Here is an 18,460-nt window from a genome sequence, read left to right as displayed (position 1 = left end):
AACGTAGCCTAGGTAAAGAATATGTATAATAAAATTATTTTTTTCTAGGTAAGTATTCAAAAGTCAGACATATAGAGATATAGATATAGACAGTCTATTGAAAAAATGTCAAGTGAAGAAAATTATATGAGCATGAGGCACCAGAAACAGTTCAGGCTTACAGAGGGATTTGCCCATGATGTGTACAGTATGTCTGAAATAGTGAAAAATATTGAAATTGTGAAAAATATTGTAAATGTAGATTAGAACACCTGTCTTAATGTCAAGAAGAATCGATTACTCCTGTGCCCGACTGACAGGCCAGGAGCTTTCAGCCGCATGATGCGACTGGATCCAGCAGACACAATTGCTGGCAGATTTTAAGATGCTTTAAGTAACGAGGTATGGTTAGTCTGATTAACAGAGGAACTGTAAAGCAGAACATTTGCAGTCACTCTAAGAAACAAATAAACCTAATAAAAATGCACGCTTACGTCCCATCCTCATTGCTCCGGTAGAAGACAAGGAAAGGGTCCGATTTGCCGAAAAAATCTTTTTTGTCCAGCTTGTTGGCACAGAACTGCATGGTGGCTATGTCCTGTGGGAACAATGGTTTATTTTTTACATCTTTCATTATTTTATTCCAACTTTGGTTTAGTTCAGAGTTACAGAGGGACTCTGAATATACAACCAGTGACCTGCTATTATATGTAAGGGGTTCCTCTAGGTGCAACGCAAATACTTGAATCAGATTATATATTTTCCTGAACTCAGAGCTACTGGAGAGTTATATATGTGTTGAGTTATTAATACAAAATATCCAAATATAAAATGCATGTGGCACACCAATCACACACATAATGTGTGTGATTGGTGTGGTTGGCTCTCCCCTCCCCCATTTCGTGTGTGTGTGTGTGTGTGTGTGTGTGTGTGTGTGTGGGACGGAGGAAGAAGTGGGCGTGAACTCTGAAGGTCCGTGGATTGGTCCATTCGGATTGGATTGGGGTTCCGGGATTGGTCCAGCCCTTCCGGAAGGACTATAAGAAGCCCACGGACTGCTGTTCAGGAGAGCTATTCTCCCACCTTTGCCACTTCCAACCCAGCTATTTTGATAAAGACTTCGATTTCGTGATTAGTTAGTTAGATATTAGAGTTGTTTCGATTTTGAAGAGTTTGTGTTGATAGTATTTTTGTTGTTTTCGATTAGAAATATTTAGGTTCATAAGCCACATTAGTATTTTGTTTTCTCCTGTTTTGTTTAGAAGTTCTAGGCTAGAGACCTGTGATTTTGTGTTCTCGTTTGATTAGCTATGATAGGGCTGTTTAGCGTTTTTGTTATTTGACCTTTGTTTGTTTGATATCGTAGGGCTATTATAGCGTTTATGTTACTGATTTTCATTTGTTCGACACCGTAGGGCTAAAGCTAGCGTTTTTGTTCGAGTGGGGCTAATATAGCGTTTGTGTTTGTTTTGAACTACCTATGTTGTATTCTGTATTTTGACAGAATAAAAATTTCGTTAAGAGAAATTAGTATTTTCGTGATTGTTGAGAGTGGGAGAGGTTTGGAGGAAAACTCAACATCGTGTTACGCTCCGGTAACCCCTAGGCCGGGGCGTAACACTTGTCATTTTCTTCCTTTATTATTCCTTTTCAGACGGCTAATTTCAATATATGTACTTCTGGTCAGATTCAGAGACAACAAACTGAAACGATTCATATAATTATCCTGTGCATTTGAAAAGCTGTAGGTGGCACATGCAGCTTTTTGCTAATAAATATGAAGAGAACCTTGGAGTTCTAGAGTCCTCAGAGACTCTGCAGTACAGTGTCTTCACAGTAAATGTCCTGCAGTGCAAGTTTATCTGTTTCCAAATTCACATGGAAAGTGGATGTAAGGAAGGTTACACAAACATCAGCACGATGTAATTGCTGAAGTTATCATGTAAAAATGGATAGTGGCAAAGCATTCTGAAAACGTATGTGTGTGTGTGTTCCTTTTACGGTACTTGTGTGTGCTGCTGTCTTTGATTGCATTGTCTAATTATTTACACACCATGGCAAGAAAGGTGAAGTATGAGGCTGTATAAATAATTCATGCCATCTTCCATCATCACTTAGAAGGAAATTAACAAAGTCACACCTCCATTTGATGCAGATCACAAAATTATTCTGAACCTGTCTGGTCATTTAATCCCCCCACAAACAGTTAAAAATAAAAAACACAGGGTTTGTTTTGACGTTATTATCATAATGTCAGACTGCAGTGCTTAAGATTCTGACCCCTGTCTTGGATTGTTTATATCACAGTGTGTGTGTGTGTGTGTGTTTATGTTTGTGTCTGCGTAAGCCTGGAGAAACACAGTTATGAATATTACGTGATACTAACCCGGCAGTTACTGAGCTCTTCGGCTGTGAAGATGATGGTTCCACACTTCTTCCCAGGAATTCCACTGAGAAGGAAAAGGGGTGAAAAGGGTTGAGAGAGTGAGGTCGAGGAAAAACAGAGGATCTTAAAAGCTTTAATGCCGTTTTTTATGGTTTTATCTGCTATTACCGGTTATGGTAATGTTCTCCCTCTACACAAGTATAGCCTACTGTATGCCAATATTGATTTCAAGAAAAAGTATAATACATGAATACTTGAAAACTAAAGCTGATACTTAGCAGTGTTAAATCTGTTAATGAAAACTGTGACCAACAATTTTCACTGAGCTAAACCAATGTCTGTTCCTATGTTAAATGCCCTTAGTGTGCTGACAGTCCCTGTTGGTTTTTGATCATTTTGATTGGTTAGACAGATTTCAGTAATGTCATCCAGCATCATTATTTATTGCTTCTCTGGTGTTACAAAAAGCTCACAAATAAATAACTGATTATCTGCATTTTCACTACACTGCTTGTCAGTGGGATGTAATGAATAATGAAGAACAGGTTGAGATGGGTTCATCACAAACTTTTAAATGGACAGAAGAACAGCCAAACACAACAGACTGCACTTTTAACTGGTGCAAGATGGATTTATTAGTACCTTATCTTTTGAAATTGTGCTAAAATGATGTAAAATACTGTTTTTGTCTTAGTTTGTAATTTGCCCCTCCTTGAACCGCCACCTTATCGTGGTGGAGGGGTTTGAGTGCCCATATGATCCCAGGAGCTATGTTGTTTGGGGCTATATCCCAAGGCAAACAGGTCCTAGGTGACGGACCAGACTAAGAGCGGTTCAGTGACCTCTTATGCAACGAAAAATGAGGACCGCGACATCGCCCGGCATGGCAAGCTGGTGTGGGCTTGCTCATAGCTCCCCAGCTCAGCCGCCACGTGTTGGAGTTTTCCCCCCAGAGTGAAAGGGTCGTTTCCCTGCGCCTTCGGGTCGGGGATAGGTTTCTCACTGTTGTCTCGGCCTATGGGCCGAACAACAGTGCTGAGTACCCAGCCTTTTTGGAGTCTCTCGGGGGGGTGCTGAAAAGTGCTCCTACCGGGGACTCCATAATTCTGTTGGGGGACTTCAACGCTCATGTGGGCAGCGACAGTGAAACCTGGAGGGGCGTGATTGGGAGGAACGGCCTCCCCGATCTGAACCTGAGTGGTGTTCTGTTGCTGGACTTCTGTGCTAGTCACAGTTTGTCCATAACGAACACCATGTTCAAGCATAAGGGTGTCCATCAGTGCACATGGCACCAGGACACCCTAGGCCGGAGGTCAATGATTGACTTTGTAGTCGTGTCATCTTATCTTCGGCCGTATGTCTTGGACACTCGGGTGAAGAGAGAGGCAGAGCTGTCAACTGATCACCACCTGGTGGTGAGTTGGATCCGCTGGCGGAGGAGGAAGCTGGACAGACTTGGCAGGCCCAAACATACTGTGAGGGTCTGTTGGGAATGTTTGGCTGAACCCACTGTCAGAGGGGTCTTTAACTCACTCCTCTGAGAGAACTTCTACCAGATCCCGGCGAGGCTGGGGACATTGAGTCCGAATGGACCATGTTTTCCACCTCCATTGTCGACGCAGTGGCTAGGAGCTGTGGCCGTAAGGTTTCGGGTGCCTGTCGTGGTGGCAATCCCCGAGCCCGGTGGTGGACACCGGAGGTAAGGGATGCCATCAAGCTGAAGAAGGAGTCCTACCGAGCTTGGTTGGCTTGTGGGACTTCCGAAGCAGCTGACAGGTACCGCAGGGCCAAGGGTGCTGCAGCCCAGGCGGTGACAGAGGCAAAAACTCGGGTATGGGAGGAGTTCAGTGAGGCCATGGAGAAGGACTACCTGTCGGCCCCGAAGAAATTCTGGCAAACCGTCCGGCGCCTCAGGAGGGGGAAGCAGTGCTCTACCAACACTGTTTACAGTGGAAGTGGGGAGCTGCTGACCTCGACTGGGGATATTGTCGGACGGTGGAAGGAATACTTCGAGGATCTCCTCAATCCCGTCAACACGTCTTCCATAAGGGAAGCAGGGGCTGGGGATTCAGAGGCTGATCCATCCATCACCCAAGCCGAAGTCACTGAGGTAGTTCGGCAGCTCCTCAGTGGCAAAGCACCGGGGGTGGATGAGATCCATCCCGAGTACCTCAAGTCTCTGGATGTTGTTGGGCTGTCATGGCTAACACGCCTGTGCAACACCGCTTGGCGTTCGGGGACAGTACCCCTGGTTTGGCAGACCAAAAGGATAAGAAAGGAGACCGGAGGGTGTGTTCCAACTACAGAGGGATCACACTCCTCAGCCTCCCAGGGAAGGTCTATGTCAGGGTGCTGGAGAGGAGGATCCGGCCGGTGGTCGAACCTCGGATCTAGGAGGAACAATGTGGTTTCCGTCCTGGGCGTGGAACACTGGACCAGCTCTACACACTCTCAAGGGTGCTCGAGGGTTCATGGGAGTTTGCCCAACCAGTCCACATGTGTTTTGTGGACTTGGAGAAGGCATTCGACTGGGTCCCTCGTGACATCCTGTGGGAGGTGCTCCAGGAGTATGGGGTCCGGGGCCCTTTGCTGAGGGCTATCCGGTCTCTGAACAAATGGAACAAGAGCTTGGTTCGCATTGCCGGTAGTAAGTCAGACCTGTTCCCAGTACACGTTGGACTCTGGCAGGGCTGCCTTTTGTCACCGGTTCTGTTCATTACTTTTATGGACAGAATTTCTAGGCGCAGCCAGGGGCCGGAGGGAGTCCAGTTCGGGGACCACAGGAGTTTATCTCTGCTTTTTGCAGATGATGTTGTCCTGTTGGCTCCATCGAGCCAGGATCTCCAGCGTGCGCTGGGGCGGTTTGCAACCGAGTGTGAAGCGGCTGGGATGAGAATCAGCACCTCCAAGTCCGAGGCCATGGTACTCAACCGGAAAAAGGTGGCTTGCCATCTCCAGGCCAGGGGAGAGATCCTGCCTCAAGTGGAGGAGTTTAAGTGTCTGGGGTCGACGCACTCGCCGGCGCGTTTTGACGCATCTTTTTCTGATAAGGCCGAAACAAACCTAAATTGCTCCGTCAATTCTGATCGTACAGATAAAATAAGTATATCATTCAAATCTGTAAAGGGTCTAGTTTTAGTGGTATACCATCATAATAACAACAAAACCTTGTGCTTTTTTTAAATAAAGAAAGCCGACAGAGTGCGCTCTCGGCCTTTTCTGTCTCTGTCATTTCTCTTCACAGACGCGTAAACAACCAGAATCTCAGCGAATACTTGGCTCATAAAAATATGAATTATATGGCTAGAAAGCTTGAAATGTTTTCTTTTGAGTGAAACAATTCAAGTGGAAAACAAATCATCACTTTTTATTCCATCCATATGAACGTAAGGAGAAGTCTGTTTTTTCCTGTCTCACCTCATTACAGGTAATGCGGTCCCGCCTTGTACACAGTCCACTGTTCACATGTAAATAATCTCAGGTGAACCAGGTAAATATGTGCACACCCCCGAGAAATGACACAAAATATCAAACTTCATCATAGAATTTACTCACTTTTTCTGCGCATTTGGATGATGGCGCGTTACGCACGTGAAGCGGCGCTCCTTATATTCCACACAGAGACAAATAGTTTAGTTTGTCCTCAGAGTAAAAACACTGATTTTAACTCAAATGAGGATCGTTTGGCTACTCATTGTGTTGTATTGTGCTGCACTAATCCGTCCCATCTACATTGACTGAAAGGCTCATTATGCGCGTCTTTGTCTGGTCGTTCAGTGCGTCTTTTGTGTTCTCAGGTAAATCACATGACTATTCATCCTCAGACACACCCTCTTGCATATGGCCTTTCTGGACAAAAAGTGTCTTAGAAAATTTAAATCAGTGTATTGTTTACTGTGAATGTGTGAACAAGATGACATTCACAGCACTCTGAAGTAAACACTTTAGCCTACAACGTGCAGGTCTCCAAAGTCTTTTGAACCAATGTTCTGTTTGTGTTTTATGGTCTTATTTCATTGAGTAAAAAATTTTAGTTTTTCACTAACCATGCATAAACACTTTTTTCTCAAAAACACAATCATGTATGAACTTGCTGCTCACATATTATTGTAGCCAATTTTGTGCTGATTACAGTGTTATTAGACTTTAGACATTAATATGTTTAAAAGACACTGAAAAAAGCACAAATGTCAGGACATGTCAAAATTTGTCCAGGCCCCAAAAACCCCCTCAGACCCCAGAGGGTTAAGTATCTCGGGGTCTTGTTCACGAGTGAGGGAAGGACGGAACGCGAGATTGACAGACGGATCGGGGCATCGGCAGCAGTAATGCGGTCGGTGTACCGGTCCGTTGTGGTGAAGAAGGAGCTGAGGCGGAAGGCGAAGCTCTCAATTTACTGGTCAATCTACATTCCTACTCTCACCTATGGTCATAAGCTCTGGGTCATGACCGAAAGAACGAGATCGTGGATACAAGCGGCTGAAATGAGCTTCCTCCGAAGGGTGGCACTCCCTTAGAGATAGGGTGAGGAGCTCGGTCACCCGGCAGGAGCTCGGAGTAGAGCCGCTGCTCCTCCACATCGAGAGGAGTCAGTTGAGGTGGCTCGGGCATCTGTTTCGGATGCCTCCTGGGCGCCTTCCTGGGGAGGTGTTCCGGGCATGTCCCACCGGAAGGAGGCCCCGGGGAAGACCCAGGACACGCTGGAGGGACTATGTCTCCCGGCTGGCCTGGGAACACCTCGGTGTCCCCCCGGAAGAGCTGGAGGAAGTGTCCAGGGAGAAGGAAGTCTGGGTATCCCTGATTCGGCTACTGCTCCCGCGACCCGGCCCCGCATAAGCGGAAGAAGATGGATGGATGGATGTAATTTGTCTACACCTGGGCTTTTACTTTGTTCAACAGCCCAAAGACACTGCACTACCCAGGCTGCCACTCGAGGATCACCAAACAAACCAGACTCACTGTGAAAGACTCCATTCTATCTCAGAAACACTATCAAACCAATGCCTATGCCATAGCAGACTGTTTTTCTTGTTTCCTACTTTTAGTCATTGTTAGAGTCTCTTAACCATGCAGTCATTCCCTAGAAACCTAGCTGTTGCTGTAATATTGACAACAGAGGTCCCCTAACCTAACAAAGTAGGGTTTATTAGTTTGATTATCAGAAATTCTTCATGAAGCAGGCTACATTTTTGACTTCCTCTTCTTGAACATTAGTTCATCATTGGTGATCCTATGCTGCAAATCAAACATCACCACGGTGACCTCACATCTGCTCTTTATATCCTTACCAATCACTTATCATATAAAAAATTAAAAGGAGACTTCTACTATCACCAATCTTCTGTCTGGTCACTGTTCAGCTCCTGCCTCATAATTTCTCTCATGGAGATTGAACTTTTCATTCAGTGATGGATTATGCAACAATCTTTGTAACTGTATTGAAATTTGATATGGATTACAAAATGAAAAAATTATATCATTTTTCAGACAGAGGAATTACCAAGGTATAGCAGACACTCTTCTGTTTTATATTCTACTTTTAGGCTACTGGAAGTGACACTCTGTCTAAGGTCTATTAAGTTACCCTTATTAGTCCCACAAGTGAGGAAATTCCATTACCACCCTGTGCACACACACAGCAGTGAACACACACCCAGAGCAGTGGGCAGCCAGTGCTGCGGCGCCCAGGGAGCAGCTGGGGGTCTAGTGCCCTGCTCAAGGGTCTCACCTCAGTCGTGGTATTGAAGGTGGACAGGGTGCTGGCTATTCACTCCATTACTCTGCTATTCAGGCTATTCAGACTTTAACATAAAACCTAAACGTTTTAGTTTGAGCAACATTTTTTTACACTCCATATACACACCCACAACCACTGTGTGGTATTTAAACCACCAGATAAATGACTATGACTATGACTCCCAAAACAATGACTATATAGTTATATAGGACTATATAGCTGAGGAAAGGGGTGGACTCGTCTTAAAAAGACCCCAAATGTTTTTTCAGGTGTCCTCTATCTTCAGGTATCTAACGGCACTAAAACAATGTTGGCAGTTATTTACAGGCATCTAAAACACTAAAACCCCCATACCATGCATTCTTTAGCCCAACACATTTAAGTGACCCTTTGACCACCTGTTCCAATTCTACTATGAACCCAAACAGAAGACCAAAACTCCACTTTATAACTCATTCTGTGTTAAACAACCACTTTCCCCCCATTTGACATAAAGTGTCACCACACTTATCAATCATAAGACATTACAAATTAGAGAAAACAAAATATTACATTCTTAGTCATGGTATTTCCATATCTAGATCTCTGTCACTATGGGTTTCCTGGGGCACAATCATTCACAGTCTTCAACTGTATTTCAGCAGTATTTGTTGATTCAGTTACGGGATACATGTCCATATCCTTCACAGGTGCAACACTGTACATCCATGTTAAGCTGTCCTCTTAGGCCAGATTGAAGACCATTTACTGATGCAGTTTTCAACAGGTGAGTGTATGCCACATTATCTGGGTCAATTCCGGAGTGAGCAGCAAATAGTTTCCATGCAGGTGCGATAATCAGCTGCTGACTCAGCCTCTTTTTGTCCGGTATTATGAATCTCAGACCAGCAGACTCTCAAAGGAAAAGCAGCACACACAGCTTTATACAGGGTTTCCATCGTGGTGATGAATTGTTGTGATCCCACTGTTGCTGTGGTTGACCATGTTGCGGGTCTGATGTTTTCCCATCAGAGTTTGAAGAACGTGCGACATACAGCTTCTACTTTTTTGCCCTTTTTTGTCCTTCTTATTTTCCTCAACATTAGACTTTTCTAACTTTACCATTAATCCTGCAGCTGATTTTTCCTTTTACTTCTGCCTCCCTTTCCCACTCTAGGAAAGAGTGCCAATTTATTTTTATTTTTCCTTTCCTTTCCTTTTCTTTTTCACTTCCTCTTCTCTTTCTTGTATTTTAAAACCGCACATTTACCCCATTTATCTGCCATTATTTTAGCACTGGGACTGGTGCTTTAAACTTTCACTGGGCTTATAACATACACACAATAAGTTCTCACTCACACTGATCTTTCCATCTCATTGTATGGTCAGATCTTATCACACAAACACTAACTTTGGATAACTTTCTTCAACCAGGTACTCTGTATGACACTTTCGTTCAGAGCAACGTACCCTTATTGTATACACGTTGTGCATACAAGACACTGAAGAAGCCACCACAAAGCTTATGAAATTATCACCTCATTCATATGCCCAATTCATTATGTGGGACACATTCTAAGACGGTTCTCATTGTTCTTTAAATAGACAATAATAGCTTGCTTCTATAGTACTGTATTAAGTTTCATGTTTTCTCATACGGGATAGTTTCCTTATAAAAACTTAGACTTAATTTTGTAATCCTCAACCAGTGGTGTTTTTGTTGTTTCTTTTTTTTTATATATATATATGGTTATTTTTTCATCATCTGACATCTGTCCCCCAGACTCAATGGTCTCTCTACCATGAAGGGATTACAAAAATAACGACTACCTTACCTTTCAAGGTTAACATACACACACCTAGAGTTTTCTTTTTCAACACTTTACAGAAACATACAAAAATGATTCATAACACTGTACTCATCAAATGAATGGAGCATCCAATGTCCTCCACCCATTTCATGACCTCAGGCATGATCCAGCAGAACTTTCTCAGCGGAACTTTCTCTTAATTTCTAAATTTTCCCACCAGTGGTTAACCTTTGGTCTAGAACAGGTGTTGATCAGTGGAGTGTCCGTCCCATCTGGGTTGCTAAATTTGTTGTGGAATTTTCTTCTAGGTTGTGAGAGTTGCTAATTCTCAAGAAAAAACACAAGTGTGATGAATCATCTCAGTTTAATTCATGCGGCATAGAAAGAAGACAGCTACAGAGTCTTCTCTCCCAAATTTCAGGACTTTATACAGTAGGTGAGGAAAGGGGTGGACTCATCTTGAAAAGACCCCAAATATGTTTTCAGGTGTCCTCTATCTTCAGGCATCTAACAGCACTAAAACAATGTTGGCAGTTATTTACAGGCATCTAAAACACTAAAACCCCCATACCATGCATTCTTTCGTCCAACACATTTAAGGGACCCTTTTTATAACTCATTGTGTGTAAAACAACCACACTGAGACTGAGGCTGAGGCTGAGGCTGAGACAGGGGCGCTGGAGACTGAGGCTATGACAGGGGTGCTGGAGGCTGAGGCTGAGGCTGAGGCTGAGGCTGAGGCTGAGACGGGCGCTGGAGGCTCAGGCTGAGGCTGAGGCTGAGGCTGAGACTGAGACGGGCGCTGAAGGCTGAGGCTGAGACTGAGACAGGGGAGCTGGAGACTGAAGCAGAGACGGGAGACTGACGCTGAGACGGGGGCGCTGGAGACGGATGCTGAGACGGGGGCGCTGGAGACTTACGCTGAGACGGGGGCGCTGGAGACTGAGGATCTCCCAAGGGTCAGGCATAAATACAAAAAATCCCTGTTCGGGAAATAGACGCCACACTGGCGAAGACAAGCAGGCAAACAGGTAAACCCTACGAACATGAAAGAGAACCACTACAACTATAACTACTTCAACTAATACTCCGAAGACGAACAAAGGAAAAGAGGGAGTATAAGTAGCTTCAGAACAAAAGACTAAACACAGGTGGAAGTAATTTTACTAATGAAACACAAGCTACCTAAAACTAACCTAAGGAACACAGAAAATTCAAAAACCAAAATAAAAGTCTGACAGGAAACAGAAACCTAAGACGATAACAATGGTCTGTTGCTCCCAGAGCTGCTGGCGTGACTGACTGTCTTTGCCAATTAGACGTTCAGTGGCACTGTTGCCAAACAAATCATTTGACCATTTCAACAAGGTGCTGTTAGCCACATATTTTAATGTCCTTGTGCTGTTACCTTGGTGTGGTTGAGAGGCTATTAAAGACTGTGAGAGCTTTGTATGTTTCTATTTGGTCCACTATGTCTTTTCCTACAGACCCTTGTGTTAATTGCTGTAGTTCTTTCTAAACCCTTCTATGTACATTTCTCACTTCTTCAATAAAATAAGCAATTACATTTTATTGTAGCTCAGGTCTTTCATCTACAAAAGGCGACAAAGGCTCATAAGACCACACCAATCAAATATTTGGCCAGTTTTCTGTTCTTGGTCCAGAATATCTTGAGCTGAGTTTGAGGGAATTGCAGGATGACAGAAAAGTGATGCATATATAAAAGTTTTCAAGTCAATTCAAACCCAGAAAAAAATGCAAAACCTTTATCTACTTAAAAATTCACTGTGGCTGTAAGTCTCACTCCAACCCATAAGGCAACACAGTGATTCGTTCCATCCACTTGAAGCTACACTGCTGCAGGGAGCCGCCTGTGCCGTGATTACAATGCCGCCTAATATTTAAGGATGTCACTGTATAAACACCAATGACACATACACAATGACAAACACACTTAAACACATGCACAGAATCCATTATATTCGACAAAACCACATATGATAATTCTCCATGAACACATAATATATTCTCCTTGAGGGAGTTTGCTGTGCCCTTGAAGTGTAGCTTTGCATCACATTCAGTCTATTGTCAATTCCACTGTCATGTAACCTTGGCTGCCCAAGGACAGGTAAATCTCGAACACTTTCACTTTAAACAACTAATTTCTAGACGTGAAATTTCCTTTCAGTGTTGGTTTCTTTCTAATCAATCTCTCCTGACCCTCCAATTTAAAAAAGAAAGCTAACAGTGATATATGAGTATCTGCAGGCCACAGTCGCTCTGAAAATGACTTTAGTATAGTCACATGGGACACTGGGGATACCTGCAGAATTGCACACACTCAAACACACAAAAATATTTACAGTAGTGCCACATCACAATGCCACTTGTCACAGAGGGTCCTATTAACATTCCTGCTGCACAAGTACTATGAGAAATCATAGTGGTGGTAAAGCTATTGATAATCAACCAAAGCAGAATGACATGGGTGGAAGAAATCAATACTGTAAAAAAGAAGAAAATAACTTAAAGATAAAATTCATCAAAGTAAGTGTAATATTGAGTGAGGATGTGTGTGTTGAGTCCTTCAGCAGGAGTTTTCCCACACTTCTTATCTTCCTCCTACATCTTCCACTGCATGATGTACCCCAATCCCACACATTATACAAACACACACGCAGTTACACAACCATAAACAGACAATGATTTTAAAAAATGCCCACACAAGGCACAAATTCTTGCTTTTGTTTGAAAATTTATCATTTTTCTGTAAAAGAACTCCAACTATTTAGTCTTACAGTTAAAGTACACAATGCTAGAGGGCTCAAAAGAGGTACAAAAGAACAGCAATGGCCAGAACCAAATCAGTAGTGCATTATGCTACAAATTGAATTCTGGAAAAAGTCAAGCCAAAAACACTTTAAGAGTTGTGTTTGGGTCTATACAATGTGTAAATCTTTCTTTTGAAAGCTAAAAGTGAATCACATATTTTCAAGTCCACACTGGCATTATTCCACAACTGCACCCTAACAAGAGAAACACATCATCTTTTGGATATGCAACTCAAAAAATACACTCTTATAGTTAGCACAATGAACCTCAATAGTCAAACTTTCCGTCAACAACTGTACAATTAATTACCTTACGCTCAAAGTCTTTCTGTACATAGTATGCAATACCACCACGCCATTTACTTTTTTGGTTCAGTCCTCTGGTCCCTTTGTTTAATCATGGACATCAGCTCAGGGACGCCTCCACCAAACCCATGGTGTTTGCTTGCAACTTTACTGATTTTGTCTGACATAAAATTCAGAGATTTTTTAATCTTCTCTAATTCCTCTGCCAACTTTTTAGTTGTTGTCTACATCTAACAGAATCACATAAGTTGAAGAAAAAGAAACCAAATGATTCTAGAGTTGCTCTCATACTAAATACCAGCACCTGCAGACCCCTCACACCCTAGACATAAGCTGTTCAGACACCTCCCCTTTGGTAAGTGCTATAGAGCACAGTACACAAGAACCACCCAGCACAGAGACAGTTTCTTTCCCCAGACTGTCACTCTGATGAACTCTAATGTCAGAAAGTGGCAGAAACAACTATTGTGCAATAATATTGGATGTATATTTGCACATCTTCCTACCTCATATAAGGTGTCACACCACTGTCAAAGCTTTACTTACAGTTATAGTTAGTATATAGTTAAATCCTTGCACTCTAATTGCACTAGTTCAAATTTAAAGTAAAATTAAATAAATAAATAATAAACAATATATATATTGTATATGAAAAATATTTTTGTACTTTTTAATTTTTTTTTAAATTTCTTTTGCTTTCTTTTTTTTAAACCTCATATCTTCCTTTTTTAAAAACGTTTAACTTTATTTGAATTCCTGTACATAGAGAGAGCTTAGTGAACCAGAGTCAAATTCCTTGTTTGTGTGCACAAACGTGACCAATAAAGATGATTCTGATTCTAATGTGCTCCCTGGAACTCTGCAGAACTGTAAGTACTGTGTTGCTGGGGCAAAAACTGTTAAACATTTAATTTGGCCCTGATTAACTTATGAGGTTGAGCCCGGCTCATCACCTGCTCACGATTTTCCCCACTCAGCGACACACCCGCTGAGAAACCGATTCTGATAATTGGAAATTCCATAGTCAGAAATGTGAAGCTAAACACACCAGTCAAACTTGAAGCTGCTAGCTAAGGCTAATCGTAAATATGGTAAAACTGTTCACGTCGGCAGCAATGACACCCAATTACACCAATCGGAGATCACTAAAATTGGGGACGGCATCCATCCCACTTTGAATGGTGCAGCTCTCATCTCTAGAAATCTGGGCAAGTTTATTAGCCAACCTAAAGTTTGACAATTCAGAGTGGTGACCGGGACGCAGAGACGCAGTCTCTCTGCAGTTTCCTTACAGCCGTCACCCCCCGCCCCCCAAACCCCATAAAGACTGTATCTACTTCTCGAACATCTAAATCATATAAATCACATGATAACACAAGAGGAGTTATTCATAAAAACCTAATGAAAATGAAGACTACTCCTCTTACTGAACAGAAAAACAGAACAGTCAGATGTGGATTATTAAATATTAGGTCTCTTTTGTCTAAATCTCTGTTAGTAAATTATTTGATAACTAATCACCAAATTGACTCTTACTCTGTCTTACTGAAACCTGGCTACAGCAGGATGAATATGTCAGTCTAAATTAATCAACCCCCTCAGTCATAAAAATTGTCATGTTCCTCAAAGCACAGGTCAAGGTGGAGGAGTAGCTGCAATCTTCCACTCAAACTTATTATTAAACTTTCATCCTCATAATAGTTACATCTCATTTGAGAGCCTCACTCCTAGCCTCTCAAGGTTCTGATAGCTTTCCAAACTGGAAAACACAAAAACCAGTTCTACTTATCATTGTGTACCATACACCTGTCCCTTACTCAGTTTTTAACTGAATTTCCAGACTTCCTATCTGATTTAGTGCTTAGATCAGATAAAGTCATTATTTCCTGACTTAGCGCTCGTTGGCCTACCGGTTAGCTTAGCTAGCTAGTTAGCTTAGCTAACATGGCCTCTCCCTCTCTCTCTCTCTCCTGCTCGGTGTGCCACATGTTTAGTTATTCCTCTGCCTCCTTTAGCGATAATGATACCTGTATTAAGTGTAAGGTTCTGTTAGCCTTGGAGGCGAGGATCACTGATTTGGAATCGCGGCTCCGCACCTTCGAACAAAAGCCAGCTAGCCTAGCCCCGTTAGCTGGTGTGGAGCCACCGAGCTCAGGGTCTGTTAGCGGTCCAAGGGCAGCTCCGGAGCAGCCCGGAGAATTAGCCTGGGTGACGGTCCGAAGGAAACATACTCCTAAGCAGAAGCCCACGGCTCATCACCTGCCTGTTCATGTTTCTAATAGATTTTCCCCGCTCAGCGACACACCCGCTGAGAAACCGACTCTGATAATTGGCGATTCCATAGTCAGGAACGTGAAGCTAGAGACACCAGCGACCATAGTCAAATGTATTCCTGGGGCCAGAGCGGGCGACATCGAGTCAAATCTGAAGCTGCTGGCTAAGGCTAATCGTAAATATGGGAAAATTGTTATTCACGTCGGCAGCAATGACACCCGATTACGCCAATCGGAGGTCACTAAAATTAATGTTGAGTCGGTGTGTAACTTTGCTAAATTAATGTCGGACTCCGTAGTTTTCTCTGGACCCCTCCCCAATCTGACCAGCGATGACATGTTTAGCCGCATGTCGTCGTTCCGTCGCTGGCTGTCTAGGTGGTGTCCAGCAAACGATGTGGGCTTCATAGACAATTGGGCCACTTTCTGGGGAAAACCCGGTCTGATAGCGAGAGATGGCATCCATCCCACTTTGAATGGTGCAGCTCTCATCGAGGAGGAAGCTGGAGTACTGTGCCCTGAGACTCTTGATTGCATCACCGACAAGATGGCGACCGACAAGATGGCGATCGACACAACCAGCGAGGCACCTACAACGCCACCAACACCAAGAGCAACAACAACAACGCCAACACTACCTGACAATACCAACTCGGACAATGCCAATCTACTACTCCGTCTAGCAAACAATGAAATCACCAAATTAAAGCAGGAAATACGCCGCCTCTCTCACGATCTCCAACAGAAAGACTCCATACTCACTAGCTTCAGGGACGTTGCCCTCGAGCAGTCGAGGAAGATCTCCACACTTACCTTCACTCTCCAGGACACTGCCCCATGGGACCCGTCAACCTGTCCTCGACCCTCCTCCTCTTCTACACCATGTCTTCGGTCCTCCTGGACCGAGGTTGCGGTTCGTGGGCGGAAAAGATATCACCACGGGTCTCCGCGTCCCTCTCTAGACCTCTCCAATCCATTTGCACCTCTGTCTTCTGCCACCCCGGACCTACATACGGCCTCATCCGCTAACCACGTACCGGATCGTTCCGCTCCGGTTTCCCAACAACCCCCGTCACCCGCCAATGTCGTTCAGCGCCGTCACCTGCTCTCGCTCCCCTCTGACGACACCCGCCGCCCCCGCCTTAGTCCAAGTGCTCCTCGCGGAGCCCGTTGCCACGGCGGAAAACAGTCTCCATCCCGCTCAGCTACTACATCAGTGCGCCGTAGGATCCTTCGCGAGGCCGTGCTCAGGCACACTCACGGGCTCCCTAGCTACGGACCAACCGAACTGCCGCCTCCACCTTCCACCTCAGCACCCGATGTCACCGCCCCGCCTCCCCGCCAGTCAGCAAGACGACACGACTCAAACGGCCAACTACTGGCGTCTTCTCCACGCCCCCTTTTCCCCCCAACCACGTTAATCATCGGAGACTCAATTATAAGGAATGTACGCTTTTTCAACGCCACTACTCACTGTCTCCCTGGAGCTATGGCCTCTGACATCTTGGCCATGCTTCCTGGATTACTGCCAACACTTCCGTCTTCCATCTCTAGAGTGATTGTTCATATTGGAACTTGTGACACGTCACTCCACCGGTCTGAACTGACTAAAAAGGATTTTATCTCTCTCCTCCACCTCCTAAGCAACTGTGGTAAGACTATTTTCATGTCTGGTCCCATCCCCACGTTTGGAAGAGGCTCTGGCCGCTTCAGTAGAATCCTCAGTCTCAACACTTGGATCAAGTCTGTCTCCCTGTCCTACAATCTCCAATTCATTGACAACTTCAACCTCTTCTGGAACCGACCTGCCTTCTTTGCAGGAGATGGTCTGCATCCTAACCGCCTGGGCTCCCATATACTTTCCACCAACATTCAACATGCAGTTCACTGTACCCCACACACTAACACTGGACAATCTGTCCATTCTGTCCCACATGCCTGACTATCTGACTCCATACTACCAATCCCCTCCATCTGGTCATCCTCCCGACCTCAGCCTAGAAAATCAGGTATACGCCAGATCAACCACTCTGTACTAGCTAACATCCCCAGAAACATGGACTCGACACCTTTCCACAACACTCATTTTGGGCTTCTTAACGTTCGCTCCCTCTCTCAAAAAGCATCCCTCATCTTTGACATTATTCTTAAACACAATCTCGACATCCTGTGCTTAACTGAAACCTGGCAGCAGCCCAACGACTTCACTGAACTTAATCAATCTATTCCTCCTGGCTTCACATATCTCACCCATCCACGCCTCTCGGGACGCGGTGGCGGCCTCGCCATACTGTACAACCTTAAATACAAAATATCCATCCACCCCACTATCACCTTCCAGTCCTTTGAAGCTCTCATAGCACGTATTCATGGTCACACACCAACCTTCTTGGCCACTATCTACCGCCCACCAAAACCTAACCCGACCTTCTTGGACGAACTGTCTGACCTCTTAGCTGACCTCATCTCTCTGTCAGCCAACATAATTCTTCTTGGTGATTTTAACATCCACTTCGACAATCCCAACAACACCGCTACAAAAGACCTAATTTCCTGTCTGGACAGCTTTGGGCTCCAACAATACATCACCTCCCCAACACATTCTCTAGGACACACCCTCGACTTAGTCTGCTGCTCTGGTGTCACAGTTCAGTCATGTTCTACCCTCGACACCTTCTTCTCCGACCACAAACTAGTCTGCTTTAACTCCAAACTACCTCTCTTCAAAACCCATCTCTCCCGCACCATCACCTTCCGTAACTTAAAGAACATCGACCTCCCCTCCTTCACTGCTGCTCTCAACAACCTTTCATGTACTAATTACACACCGTCCCTCTCCAACATGTTATCCAATTTCAACTGTGAGCTACGAAATCTACTCAACACCTTCGCCCCACTCAAAACTAGATCTGTATCCTTTACGCACTCTGCTCCATGGTACACACCCGAACTCCGCCTCCTCAAAACCCAAGCCCGCCGCCTTGAACGTCTCTTCAAAAAAACCGGTTCATCCACCCACAAGGACTTATACCTAAACCACATACTGAAGTACAAGCAAACCATTACTCAAACAAAATCTGACTTCTATGCCTCGCTTATTGTATCCGCCTCTGGCTCCACGCGTTCCCTCTTCTCCACTGTCAAAAATTTATTGGGCC

The 18,460-nt window shown here is 44.3% G+C and overlaps 1 protein-coding gene across 1 annotated transcript in view; it reads right to left on the bottom strand.

Moving 5' to 3' along the window:
• LOC113130084 (copine-9-like) overlaps nucleotides 1-18,460 on the bottom strand; it is a 196,336-nt gene that overhangs the window by 63,519 nt on the left and 114,357 nt on the right. Inside the window, exons 8-9 of the mRNA XM_026306388.1 lie at nucleotides 2,366-2,429; nucleotides 474-577 (exon numbers count right to left, since the gene is read on the bottom strand). Coding sequence (XP_026162173.1) covers nucleotides 474-577; nucleotides 2,366-2,429 — 168 coding nt within the window. The remainder of the gene's footprint in view (nucleotides 1-473; nucleotides 578-2,365; nucleotides 2,430-18,460) is intronic.

This window comes from Mastacembelus armatus, chromosome 5, assembly GCF_900324485.2.
Source record: "Mastacembelus armatus chromosome 5, fMasArm1.2, whole genome shotgun sequence".
Lineage (NCBI taxonomy): Eukaryota > Metazoa > Chordata > Actinopteri > Synbranchiformes > Mastacembelidae > Mastacembelus > Mastacembelus armatus.
The sequence above is the reverse complement of the archived record's forward strand: the minus strand, read 5'-3'. Positions and strand labels throughout refer to the sequence as shown.